General features: G+C 31.0%; 1 protein-coding gene across 13 annotated transcripts in view; it reads left to right on the top strand.

Moving 5' to 3' along the window:
• LOC116343235 (syntaxin-binding protein 5) overlaps positions 1-12,530 on the top strand; it is a 107,286-nt gene extending 94,756 nt beyond the window's left edge. For 11 of the 13 annotated variants that reach the window (XM_031771182.1, XM_031771181.1, XM_031771183.1 and 8 more), the window contains 4 exons: positions 3,706-3,792; positions 5,923-6,018; positions 6,108-6,232; positions 6,314-8,085. In XM_031771182.1, the coding sequence (XP_031627042.1) occupies positions 3,706-3,792; positions 5,923-6,018; positions 6,108-6,232; positions 6,314-6,573 (568 nt within the window). In that variant the 3' untranslated portion in view covers positions 6,574-8,085. Of the gene's footprint in view, positions 1-3,705; positions 3,793-5,922; positions 6,019-6,107; positions 6,233-6,313; positions 8,086-9,643 lie in introns of those variants that run through there. The other 2 variants (XM_031771186.1, XM_031771187.1) reach the window with 2 other exon arrangements.
• Positions 12,531-13,539: the final 1,009 nt, after the last annotated feature.

The raw sequence follows: 13,539 nt of genomic DNA, 5'->3' as shown, positions 1-13,539 counted from the left end.
ATTGAATTCAAATTCTCAATTTGATCCGATTTATCTTTCAGTTGTTTGTTTCAAATCATTTAACGTTTTTTTATGATAATTCGAATTTTGTCTTCTTATTTGATTGGATTGTTTATATTTTGGATGAATTGTATTTATTTTCTTTTAGAAAGAATTTTTTTCACAATAAAAAACGAATTTAAATTATGACTTTTTGCAATCAGATGCTTTTCAGAATGCTTAGACATCAATCATTCTAAACATATCTGAGATTTAAAAAAAAATCCACGAATCCAAAATACAAAAACAACCGTAACTGATCTATTGAAAATAAACAAATATGTGATCCTTTTTACACTTATTCTATTGATGAATGATAAAACACTTCCAAATTTGTAATTTTTTTTTATTTGTTAGATAAATATATTCACTTTGCACAAATAGCAACAAATTGTAGTAGATGGTCTGCACTATAATCTGTCAAATTCTATTTCTAAGACTATATATATAGTTTATAAAGAGCAACGGCAAGCATCTTTCGCTTTATAGGCAATTTCGTGTTAAATGTTCGCAGTCGTTAAAATGTGGGTGTATGTGTGTGTGTTTAAATTTCCAACTATTTATGTAATGAGGATTTATAGCCGATCATAATTCCAAATATGCCGCTTGTTTATTATGTATTCCTTGAAAGAAAAGCAAACCTTGATGTTTTCGTGTGAGAAATGTGTATTACCTCGACGATATAAATGCGTGTTCACAAAACTGTAAACAATGTAATTTTTTGTGTATGAAATCCGATCCGAAGCGCAATGAATAAATCCCATTTAATTATCCCTGGATATATTTAACATATGTACGCCGTTAGGGTATGCATTATGTGGATAATCACATAGTCTATTTTATGTGTTGGCAGTGAAATATTGAAAGTAATGCCGAACATCTCTTTAAAATGTTGTTCCCAATTTGTGAATATCCAAATGTCTATAATAAACCATCCCATTTTGCTTCAGCTATTCACGAAATATGCATCATTTTACACTTGTTAACATATTCACCATTCGCGACAAAAGCAAATGCATGCGCATTGCGCAACCAAGTGTGTGCATTTCATATCAAGCCAATACCTTATCCTTCTATACATAAAAGTTCTAAACATTTCCTATTTGATTTGCAGCCTTACACCAACGAAATACGTTTTATAATCGCTCAACAAACAAAATCACATTTCACAAACAGATTTACGAATCAAATGTACGATTGTCCATAGATATGTGTGGGCGGAAAATACACGATCGAATTTAAAGGCACCATGATATTATGATCTAATAATCTCCTAATAAATTTATTTATATGCGCCATTGTAACCGCCGCTTTACCCATTCGGATGTATGTAATTGAGTCCATGAGCGCTGAAAATCCATTTCGATATTGTTTTCAATTATATATGGACGTTTGATAGTCCGTCAGCATTGCATCATAATCTCCTTAAAAATAAAACCTTTGATCCAGCGGCATAACGGCCCTTTTTACGTGCCATGGTTTAAATAACAAAATGCATCACATATTTATTGCGTTCAATACATAATAAACAAAGCGACTTAAAATATACAGGAAATTAAAAGTGAAATACACTTGTAAATCAGCACTCATCGAGCACACATATACTCTCCTCACACAAAATACGGTGAGATTTTTCATCGCAACATTATCGGTTGAATTACGTTAGTAGGATTACACGAATTTAGTAATTGTTTAATATAGAGCTTTCGAATCACTCACCAAAATGTAGTGCGCACACACACAAAACAAAACCATTCACCATTTTCAAAATGTGCACTCAAAATCGTTCATTGTGTTCATGTAAATCAGCGCGAGGCATTTCGTTTCGATATGACTCAAATCGAGTGCAACGAAAAATGTGTTCCAGTGTTTTAGCACCTTTGTTCTTTAATTCTTAATTAATATGGAAATGTAATTGTTATCTAAAAAGTTTGTCAAGGCAATTAATACACATTTTGGTGAAGTAGAGCAGCAGCGGCGCCAGCAGTAACAGCAACAAAGTGCCTTTGCACATACAATTTTGAAACACAAAAATAGACCTGAACACCGTTCGTATGCGTGTATTTCTTTTGTTGTTGTTATTCTTGCCTTATATGTATCCACTTTTAGCTATTTGTATTAGCAAACACATAGAGATGGAAACGCACCAGTGCAATAATGCCAATGTCACGCAAATGAGCACGCCTGTCTATCTTTCTCTCTATTTATTTATCCCTTTCAATCTCTAATGTGTAATTGGTTCTAGTCTCTTGCTCAAAATCCCCGTTTTTTTTTCTCTCTCTCTCTCTAATTCCTGATTTCTCTGTACACTCTCTGCTCTCTGTCTTTCTATCTCCCTTAGCATTTTCCAATTTTCAATGGAATTGCATACATTTCGATTGTAACCACTTTCAAATCGTTGGCAACCTAATGAAATGAACGAAACATTCTTCTTCGCGTGATTGAAGCACAGAATCGTATTTCGGTTTGGTGCTGACTATGTTTGGTGCCGCACACAACAAACTTGTATGCGGGATAGATTCAAATTTAGTTTGACATAATGAAAAAGCTCATTCGAATATATCGACGCGAGGATTTTGATATGCTAACGAATTTTTCACCGTCAATTGCAAATCGCAACGAACCTCATACCATGTGGCTTCCGTTCATTTTGGAAATTGTTTAAGCGTGAACAAACAGTCGAATTTATGTAATTGAAAACTTGCAACACAATTTCGCAAATCCCGAACAATAAGACAAATTCACAAATATTTATCCAATTTCGTATTACATTGAATTTTCGAAGTCATGATGAGATGTTTGGTTGATCTTCAGTTAAATCTTCAATTTGATTGCATTTATTGAATGTTAAATATGCTTCATTTAAACAACAAACGAAGTAACACTACTCTTTTTTTAAATTTAAGCATTTACCAATGACAATAGATACAATATGCTCCCGATGAATTTTGTTGCCCTGAGCACCCTGACATTGTTGCAATGTGTACATAAAACCCAGCATTAAACAAACTTACAAACAAACGCTATATAATATAGAATCAAGTTTAGACAAAAAAAAATAATACTAATACAATGAATCAGGTACTTTAGACACACTTATTTACTAAACATATGTATATAAATGTATTAGAGCGGTCACCAATGCAGCTTCAATTAACAATGAAAATAATAAAAAAATAAAAAAATATCAAAATTCAAATCCCACTCAGCAGTCAGTTGTTTAACATTTTGGATCGAAACAAATTCATTTTACACTCTTTTTTGTTCTCTCCTAAACAAAATCCACCTTTATCAATTTATCCGTTACATTTTTGTATATGCATTTGTTTTTTGAAAAGATTAAAAACAAAGAAAAAAAAATTATACGAGAGCGCATTCACTCCAATTTATCCCCTTGTCACTCCGAAAACTGTTTAATATACCACTTCCCAAATCCAGCCGAATATTTGTAAAAGAAAATCCAAAAAAAAACGAAGTGTTGTTTAAATGACGAACATTAAACAAACAATTTAAAATAAACGAATCCAGTAAAAGCTGTAGCTGTCTATTTGCCCATATTTTTCTTAACTAAAATCCAAACATGTGCTTCTTCTTCTTCTCTTGTGTACGTGTCTTTTTTTTTCATTTTCGGTTGTTTGTTGATCCAATTATTGTGTGTGTGTGCAGCTTTCAAACAAAATGTAAGCAAGGAATTGTAGATCCAATGCTTTCAATATGGGGCCAACAACTAATTGTGCACGAGGATACCAACCAGTAAGTTTGTATTGTCTTCTTCGGCTACTGAACCATACCTACTTTATATTCCTGTATACTTTTTTCGTTCGTTTCTTTTTTTTTCGTTTTTTTTTCTTTGTTTTTTGATTATTATTATTATTCTTATACAAAAGCGGCACAAAACAAAAGCAAAACTTCTCAAGCCAACATTTTGATAAAGACGAGATTTTTGTAAATAAATTAAGGTGGGGATGGTTTTTGGTTCATTTTGGCTTTGGCATTTTGTCTACCACGACGATTTTTTTTTGTGATTCCCATGAGAGACACGGTAAATACGCTGAAGACTTAAAAAGCAATGAGCACAAAGAGATGAGGTTGTTATCTTCTCGCCCAACTATTATATACGGGACACAATGCCATGAAAATTTAATTTTAAAACAGTTCAAAAGAACCATAGCGTGTATTTATGTTCCGTGTAGTTGACAGCAACTTTTCAAAACGATAAATAGAAGATAATTAGTTGGACGATGGAGGTAATGTATTTATATTCAATGATTGTTCATTTTTCATGATTCCCACATGGCACTTGTACGAGTCGACAAAATTTATCTATGAATCACACGATGGTGCCAAGAAGTTGAAAACTTTTTTTTTTTCATTTCAATGGAAGTCTCGTGCCTGATGTTTCTTGATTGACTTGTGGTTTTTACGTTTTCAACAAAGTGTTTCCGATTGTGTCAAATGAATCAAAAATCAGGGCGTCAAGATATCAAAGCCGGAATACCACACAAACCAAGATCCCAATAACCAGTAACCAACATAAGCGTTAAGTTACAGCATAATATTTTATGAATTACGTATATAGATTTTTGAAACGATGTCAAAACGAATGAAGCCAACGACCATCGAATTTAAAGAGGGAAAATATCGATCTTTTTTTTCATTTTTAATTGATATTGAATTATTAAAAATTAACATAGAGTTAATACGAAGTATAATATTGATTTTATTTGATTCTTTTTTTTTTTCATTTACAGTTATATAAAATAACGTAAATAATCTCAGTTAAACCAAATGCTCATGCCAGACTGTACAGCGAAGCATTGTGACGCTTTCTTTGTTTAAATTGAGCATTTGGGAATGTAACTAGACAGAAAATCTATATTAAATATTCATATTCCAGACAGAAATGTCTATGTAAATAATAAATAGTAGATATGAATATATGTGATCATATGGACCCAATGAAATATACGTAAATGATTGAAAATCGGCAATCTTAGGCGAAATCATAACCATAAATTCACATCAGATACATGTACTTAAGAATGAGCTATCAAACAACCCCGAGGAAAGGAACATGTTTTCGATTTCGACTATTCTCTTTGACCTTAAACATTCCACCAAATATTTTTCTTCCATGTATTTGTAAATCTGACTTTGGACTATATCTCTATCTATCTATCTCTCTCTGTCTCTCTTCGCTTTTGCCAGCACCATTTATTTCCATTTTTCAGAGTGATTCCACACATTTTATCACTTATCAAAAAACAAATTACTAATCAAAAACATTCATTCGCATGCAAAACATATAAATATTCCTCTAAACTCGTAAATTGACTGTAACACAACACCAAACGTTTTCAAAATAATTTGATAGATGTGAAATGTGTGATCGCATGTTTTATTTTATTTCAAATTTACTTATTAGTTGATAATTTTTCTCTTTTTTAATACAAACAAATATATATATAGAGTTTAAACAACAAAATATTATATATTATTATTAATTAATTATCGAATTTGAGTTCGTTTCAACGGTCGTCATAATTGAATAATGAATGAGAAATGTTGTGTTGAGTGAAAATCGTGATATACTGATAATTTTTGTTTACTGAGTTGGTGACTTACAAGGAGAATTGTAAAGCTGTGCGCGGAATAAATAAATACAAAATATTGAGCGAACAGCTTTGAAGGTGCTCCTTGTAAGAGCTCTGTGAATGAAATTATCAGCTCAACAAAACGCTGTTCATTTATTTTTAATTATAGCAATGAAATATTAGATCGTAGTCAAAATTTTCTACATTGTCCTAGCTCCTCAATTAACATTGTTGTACTCTTTTTTTTCGTTTTGTTCCATTTGAATTGTATTTTGAATGTGGCATTCAGAATTTCCAAGACATTTTGCTTTAGTAATCGGGGGCATGGCTTGTATTTGGCAACACCAACCGAAATTCAAAAGTTCACTGTTTGCGATGAATTTTGGTAAGACCCATTCAATTCTGTTCGCGATTCGTTTTTGTCTAACCTTAAGTCATTAAATATTCACTAAATCTATTTTTTTATTTCTGTAGTCAATTTATGAATGAAATGATTGGTGAACTATTTTCACCAACCGATATGCCCGAACCACCTAAGGAAAGTTTTTTCAAAGGTCTTTTTGGAGGCGGTGCACGAAATTTGGATCGTGAAGAACTTTGTAAGTCTATATTTAAAAATATCCAAATATAATCATTCTTGATCTACTTAAATTGAATTTTAATAAAAATTTATAATAAAGTCGGTGAAAGTGGCAGTGGTAAGCCGAATCGATCGGTTGCCAAGCATATACCGGGTGCAAATCTTCAAGAATTGGGCACACGTGCAAGTACGGCCGCATCTGAAATAAGCCGTGCACATCAATTGGCCATGGAGCGTGGCGAAAAGCTGAGTCAATTAGAGGATCGTGCCGAACGAATGTCGAATCAAGCACAAGAATTCAGCGGAACAGCTCACAGTCTTATGCAAAAATACAAGGACAAAAAATGGTATCAACTGTAGTAAATACACCACCACCACACCACCAATACCAAAACCACAGCCACTTAAAACACACACATATACACAATCACAGACACACAAGATATAAAATATATCAACCTTTGATCATTTATATGGGGCTATACAAAACATACCAATTCACACATTTTTCGTCGATAATGTTATCATTTTATTTTATGTTCTTCTTGAAATCCAAGCATATAAAACGGTTTGTAAACGGACGAGAAATGAAAAGAAATGAACAATCAGTCGTATTGTCTATAAACGGAATATCGAGTCTCGCAAGAACACGCAACATTAAATATTCACGATCATTTTTATATTAAATTCACTATATTGAATTTTTTTTTCTTTTTTATTTGTTTTTAAAAAGTTTCCGTACACTGTATTTTATTTTAGTTTTTGTTTAAATTGAAGCAAAACGAATATCCGGTAACAAGCTTTACGTCTTCATTCTTCATGTTGTAACAATTTCTATGTGTACCATTTTGAAATGTGTTTTTCGAAATTTTTCAAAATAATTTAATCTGTCTTATGATCTGTTGCTTTATTGTAATTTTCAAAGAATGAAAATCTCTCTTGATTTCTGAATGCATTTCTATTTAAATACTCGTATGTCTATCGAAAAAAATAAAATGTGTCAATTCACAATTTACTTAACCAACATTCGAATGAGAAATGAGATTGCAGTTGTGATTTTTTTGCGAACACACACACCAAACAACCGAGTGAATAAATGAAATCGAAACTAAACATTTAATATATTTAGTATATATAGTGTATAGGAAATTGAATGAGTTGCATCGCGTCCAAGTAATACATCATTTTTGCAATAGGCTCGATTAGTTAAACATTTTTCTATTGTATTAAAGAGTCTATATATGACAAAAAAAATACAAAAATATTAGCTCATAAGACTCGTTATTGAATAATAAAACAAAATGTAGCCTTTACTTTGTATATTTGAAGAGATATTATATATATATACATATATGAGAGGAAAAAAACTAACTGTGTTGAATTGTATTTTTGAAGTAGGTAAAAAGCAAGATAAATGTGAGATTTTAAATTCGCCCGTGTATCGTTCCGGATGAAACTCCATTTTATGTGAGATTAATTGTTTGTTAAATATATTTAGATTCTATTTACGTACGAAGACAAAAGTGCAAAAGCATGGAGTAAATTTAATAAAGTCAAGAAAAAATTAATCCTATAAACAGACAAAATATATAAAAGAAATCGAGTAGATAGTCATAAACAGTTTTTTTTCATTGATAGTTCGACCGAAAAGAGGTTCTCTATTGTATGTTCCACAAGTAGCTATTGAAAGTCAAAGCGAACATTAGACATTTTAATTAAATAGGACTAAATTAAAGCGAATAATAATATGCAATATATAATGAACATGTAAAAATGATGTTAGAATAAAGCCATAGCAGCTAAGCATTTAAGCATTTGTTATATTTGTAAATATATATATTAACAGAAAAGAGATATATGTAGCGCGACAAATCCTGGCTATCTTTTTCCAATTTGCTCTTCGTCCAATTCCTCAAAATACAAAACACATTTATTGTTTCGTTGTTGATGACGCCCATTCTTATGTTTTTTTTTTTTTTTTTTTAATTGGAATAGGCTTATCTTTATCCCATTGGCTGTAATTATGATTTTCTCCTTGTTTTTCTCTTATCAACAATAAAAGATCTTGTCACTAATTTACATTTTTCTTTTCAGTTGTTGCATTTTTAATTTTTAAGTTTTTTATTTTTTTCGGCAGTTTTAGTTCTATATCGTGATTCTTTTTTACAATTCAATGCTTTTAAATTCATTCTAAGTGTTCTTTGTCTTTTTGTTCCTATTATTATGTGTTAATTTTATTTGATGATGCAAATTGCATGTGTGTAAATGCTTCCATAGACCGCTTCACATCAAGATGGATGATTTTCCAATGAAATCACCGACTTTCATTTAAATGCCCATCTCCTCGTTTTGGAAACGTCTATAAAATCAACAATCATGAATATTTCGTGTTCAAATTTATGGAATTTTGAATTACACACCAATAATCAAAAATACACCGAACAAAATCCAAACATATCTGCTTTTGACGTGTTGATCAAAGAGACAGCCTTCAGTTTTGCAAAAGAAACAGATTGTTAGTGTGCAGTGATGCGGGGCAATTTATTTCAAAATATAACAAGCATTCACACAAAGTGAAAAAATCCATAGATGATGACGTAAAAAAATTTAGGGGGGGTGATGGCAAAATTCTGTAGGGGGTTCCTGGAAAAATCCATGGGGGGCCCTGACGATGTCAACAATTTATACGAAATGAGGATAAAATCGTTTTTTTTGGAAGTCACTTTTTGAGGCGAAAATCTCTAGCCAAGAAAAGTGAAGAGCAAAAAAAAAGGTTCTCGTTTCCATGGAAAAAAACACATCCATTTACAATTTCCCTAACCGCAGAAATGATGACGCAATGGTACATATTTTAACATATCTTCCAAATAAATCAAAACTACTTGGGTACATCAAAACCAATAAAATGCACCATTTAATGCTGTTTTTGATTTTTTTTCTAAGTGAATATGAGCATTTTGTATTTGAAATTGACGTGCAAACATCGTTACATTACATTACATTTAAAATGAGAATCATAACATCATATATAGAAAGGTTTTGCTTTTTTACCATATCACATCACATAGTCAGAATGAAAGTGAGTCTAGATATACGAATGAAGCCCGATAAAAACTGTTGAAGATTTGCAGAAATTTAATTTAGTTTTTTTCAGTGAAAATCCTCCATTGAAAGAGGAAGAAATATTAGGTTGAAAAAAAAATGTTGCGCAAAGAAGCCATAAAGAGGCCACCGTTCACTTTTATTACATTTCGGCATTTATTTAATTTGTCTCAAAACTAAACATAAACAAAAACAATGTCACACAGCTTGCGAAAACACAAACACAAAATCATTTTGCTTTTATTCATCATCATCATCATCATCATTATCATCAACAATAAATTGTTTCTCAAAACATTAAATGATATCAACATTATTTTCTCCTCAGGTAAAAAGAATGAAATTACATATGCTTTACGAAATGTAATGAAGTTATGCGATGATGTTCAACCAGAACAAAAAACATTCACTAAATATTGTTGGAATTCTTGATTTAAAAAACAAATAAAAAATGATTTATTTCTGTGCATCGTGTGCAGCAGATCGAGTTGGAGTTGAAAATATGATACTTGAACAACGCAAACAAACAAAGTCATACAATTATTTTGCCATTGTCAAATTCGCAGAGTGAGAGTGAGAGAGAGAGTTGTCCGAGCACAGTGATAGAACGTAATTCGGAATTATCAACTGATAGTATAAATCCATAAATACCAAAATGCAAAACTATTGCAAAAAATGACAAAATTATATTGATATGAATTATTCCATAAAACCAAAAAAAAAAAACAACACTTTATCGTAAATGCATAGCTGACAAAACCTATTTTTAGTCTCACTTTTCAGAGCTATTGTACGTATTTAAGTTATATAAGTGAATAAAAACTATTGAATGAAATATTTGACGATCTTTTCGAGAAAAACCACAACCACACGTATTCAATAATAAAATCAAAAAAAAAAAACAGAAGCCACAGTTTGCTTTTTTTTCAAAATCAATCTAGTGACGAAAAGCTATTATTATATATTATTCGAACATTTCTAAAGTAAAAACACATGTTATATATTATACAAGAGAAAGAAGATAAAAAAACGTTTATAAAATATTATTATTATGATTATAACTGCATATTAAGAGTTTTTTGATTATACAAAAGTAGGCGAGAGGTTCGTTTGTGAACAAAGAGCATATCAAATCATTTTTTTTTGCTCTTTCATATTCAATATATTTGTTTGTAGCCCAACAATATATTTTATTATTTAGATGTTTTTTTTTTATTTGCATAGCGATGGATGAAGTTTAATTCATTCGCCGGAGTGGTTATTTTTTCTTCAAACAAACTAGCAGCATGTTTTTAGTCCTTCTGATTACATTTATTGAACGTATTGGATTTTTTTTTCGTTTGTGAAGCAGCATGGAATCAATATAGAAGCAAAAAAATCATAGAGTGTGCATCAGTCACATACATACAAACACAATTTTTACATAATGTCCATTGAATTAAGCAATAGGATGATGGGACACAACTGATGTGTCAATGTATCTATAGTGACTTTGTATTGAACAGACGTATCAAAATGTGTAACAAACATTCAACTAATCAAAGTACAAAATTACTTCTCTGCCTAGATCGTACGCTACACTTTGCACTCTCGCTCCTTTGAGATTGTGGCTATAGCAAACACAGTTGAACATATAGTTGATGATTTCTTTTTAGATATGAACTGAAGTTCCGTTTCCGTTTTCTAATTAGCTTTAACAAACTTTGATCTGAAACAAACAAACAAAAATAATTACAAAAAGTTGTTGTCAAACAGTTCAAATGGACCCCGAACATTCTGCCATACCGGTGGAAATAGTATGTTGTAGTTTATGAAATCGAAAAGGAATTATAGAAAACACACACTCTGCTTAGAGCAACCCACTCACGCACATCATTTCAAATGCAACATATTCCTGTTCAATAAAATAATCAACCCCATTGCATCAATAGCTCTACTTTTTTTAAGTTTTTATTTGATTTTTTCCATCTCCTTCTCCCCCCCCCACCCCTTTTTTGATGTAAAAAAAAAAAAAAAAAATCTATTCCCCCCAGACTAAATGTGTATTTGTACATAGTGTCCAGAATTAGTGACATTTAAAGTAAAAAAAAAACCAACGGCAATGCTGTTACATATTTAATGCTAGACGTAGAAATTTCAGCCAAAAAAAGAAGAGAAAATATTTGTCATGTTTATACTAAAATAGTAGCAAGAAAAACAAATGTGAATATAATAATTGTTCAGTTTTCATTAGTGTATTTTTGATCTTTGGTTCATTCGTTTTTGAAGTTCAAATGCGGAATGTATGCATTGAAAAACTCGTTAAAATATATCTGTGGTTTCAACGTATTTAATACAAAAAAAAAGAATACACGAACAAATGAAAAAAAAAATATGGGGAAAAACCAGAAAATAATGTAAATTATATACCCAATTGCGCAAATGATTGAAATGTCGCGCTGCTGTAAAGAAAAAAAAATTACATATTTTGTGAATAAATATATTTTTAACGTATTCATATTAATCTTGGAGATCAAAACCATTTGAAATGTCCACATAACAGACACAACAATTTTGCTAATATAGAACAGTATGCACAACAAATCCAAAACCATTTTTGAATGATCCGATACTGTTCAAAAGGAAATCAATTGAAATCGCCTTTCCAACAATACATTTTACGCTTTCAACTTTGAAGTGATGCATTTTAACCATAAATCCACAGTGTTACGCATTCAAAATCAATTGAATCTGGCCAATTGCCATGGTTGCCATTTGTCACTTGAATTTCGAAAGTACACGATTGATTTTTTGCTGCAAATAGTAGCTCAAAGCTGAGCTTATATGTTTTGAAAAGGATGTTACTATAACTCAAAAACCAATGTTATGATTACAACAAAAATAAATAAACAAAAGAGAGAGAAGAAAGTTTTAGTCCAACTGCAAAAGAGACGCTTATCTCTTTTATGTTGTTATAAATTGCATAAATTGGCTCAAGTCCAATTTAATTTACATTTTTATCACAGACAAAAAAATAAAAAAACAAAAAACCATGTAGATTAATTGAACGCTTTGTGAATGTTGACTTGTAGAAATCTTAGCAGTAAAACATTTTTGTAAACAATCAAAAACCTAGCGAAATAAAAAAAAACCAACAACCGGAGAACCATCGTTCGAATTGACAGATGACTTTAATATTATTAAATGATGAAAATTATATATGAAAAAAAAAACAATATAGATATAACAATATGTGAAATGCCGTAGACGTATTCCTTTCAGTTTCAATTGAGCATTGTATTGTTTTCGAAGACGTACAAAAAAAACAGTCAATTCAAAGGAAAAAATCATCATTTTCTTCAGTAAATCCTCCAACACCATTTTATATTAGATCCGTTCAATTGAAATTTATTTGGATTTATCCAAAAACAACGGAGATGATTGAAAATTGACATTGACGTGTCCAAATCCAGACAACCACAATATGTTATATGACAATAATACCGATTATTTTGATTTAAATTTGATAGAGTGCAGTTGAATATTTCGAACATCATCAATTCCCGATCGGGAGTCTCAAACCATCAATTTGTTCGATAAAAAAATGAGTGTGTGAGAGAGAAAAAACACAAATTTTCTTCTTCACCTCATTTGATATGTGTAATATTTGTCTGAAAACTCTTCCCGTTTGAAGATTTCTTTGGAATACGGCATTTGAGCAAATAAATTCACTTGGCATTGACACCATTTCGTTGAATAAATTCAATAAAAACCGTTCACCGTCACACGATTAGTCTTCCGTTCAAATTGAAATATATAGAAAGGAATATATTGGGTTAAAATTTGTGTTAATATAAATATATTTATGTGCAGAAACACAATCATTTTATTATTCGTACAAATAGAATTGTTTTTGTTAAACTCGAGCCCAAAACCAAATGGCATTTATGTTTGAATAGGCATTTTAGCTTAGCTTTGTTACATTACATTCTGGTGGCCAACTGACCCATTTCTTTCTCTTTTTTTTAAAAATCAAATCGATGTATATGTATTTTACATTGATCACTTCTGAAGGATCAACGAATGAAAATAAAACCACTTGTCTTCGGTCAAAATCAAGTCTCATTCATTAAAAGAATGGCCGAAACCAAAAACTGGCTAAAAAAAAAACAGAGTATTGCTCAGCGCTGCTGCCATCCAGAGCATATTAAAATATCTTGCTGAGAATGCGTCGTCCGTCGCATG

The sequence above is a fragment of the Contarinia nasturtii genome, unplaced genomic scaffold (genome assembly GCF_009176525.2).
Source record: "Contarinia nasturtii isolate CC-2019 unplaced genomic scaffold, AAFC_CNas_1.1 Cnas_scaffold_993, whole genome shotgun sequence".
In the NCBI taxonomy this organism is placed as follows: domain Eukaryota; kingdom Metazoa; phylum Arthropoda; class Insecta; order Diptera; family Cecidomyiidae; genus Contarinia; species Contarinia nasturtii.
This window is presented reverse-complemented; position numbering and strand designations above follow the sequence as displayed.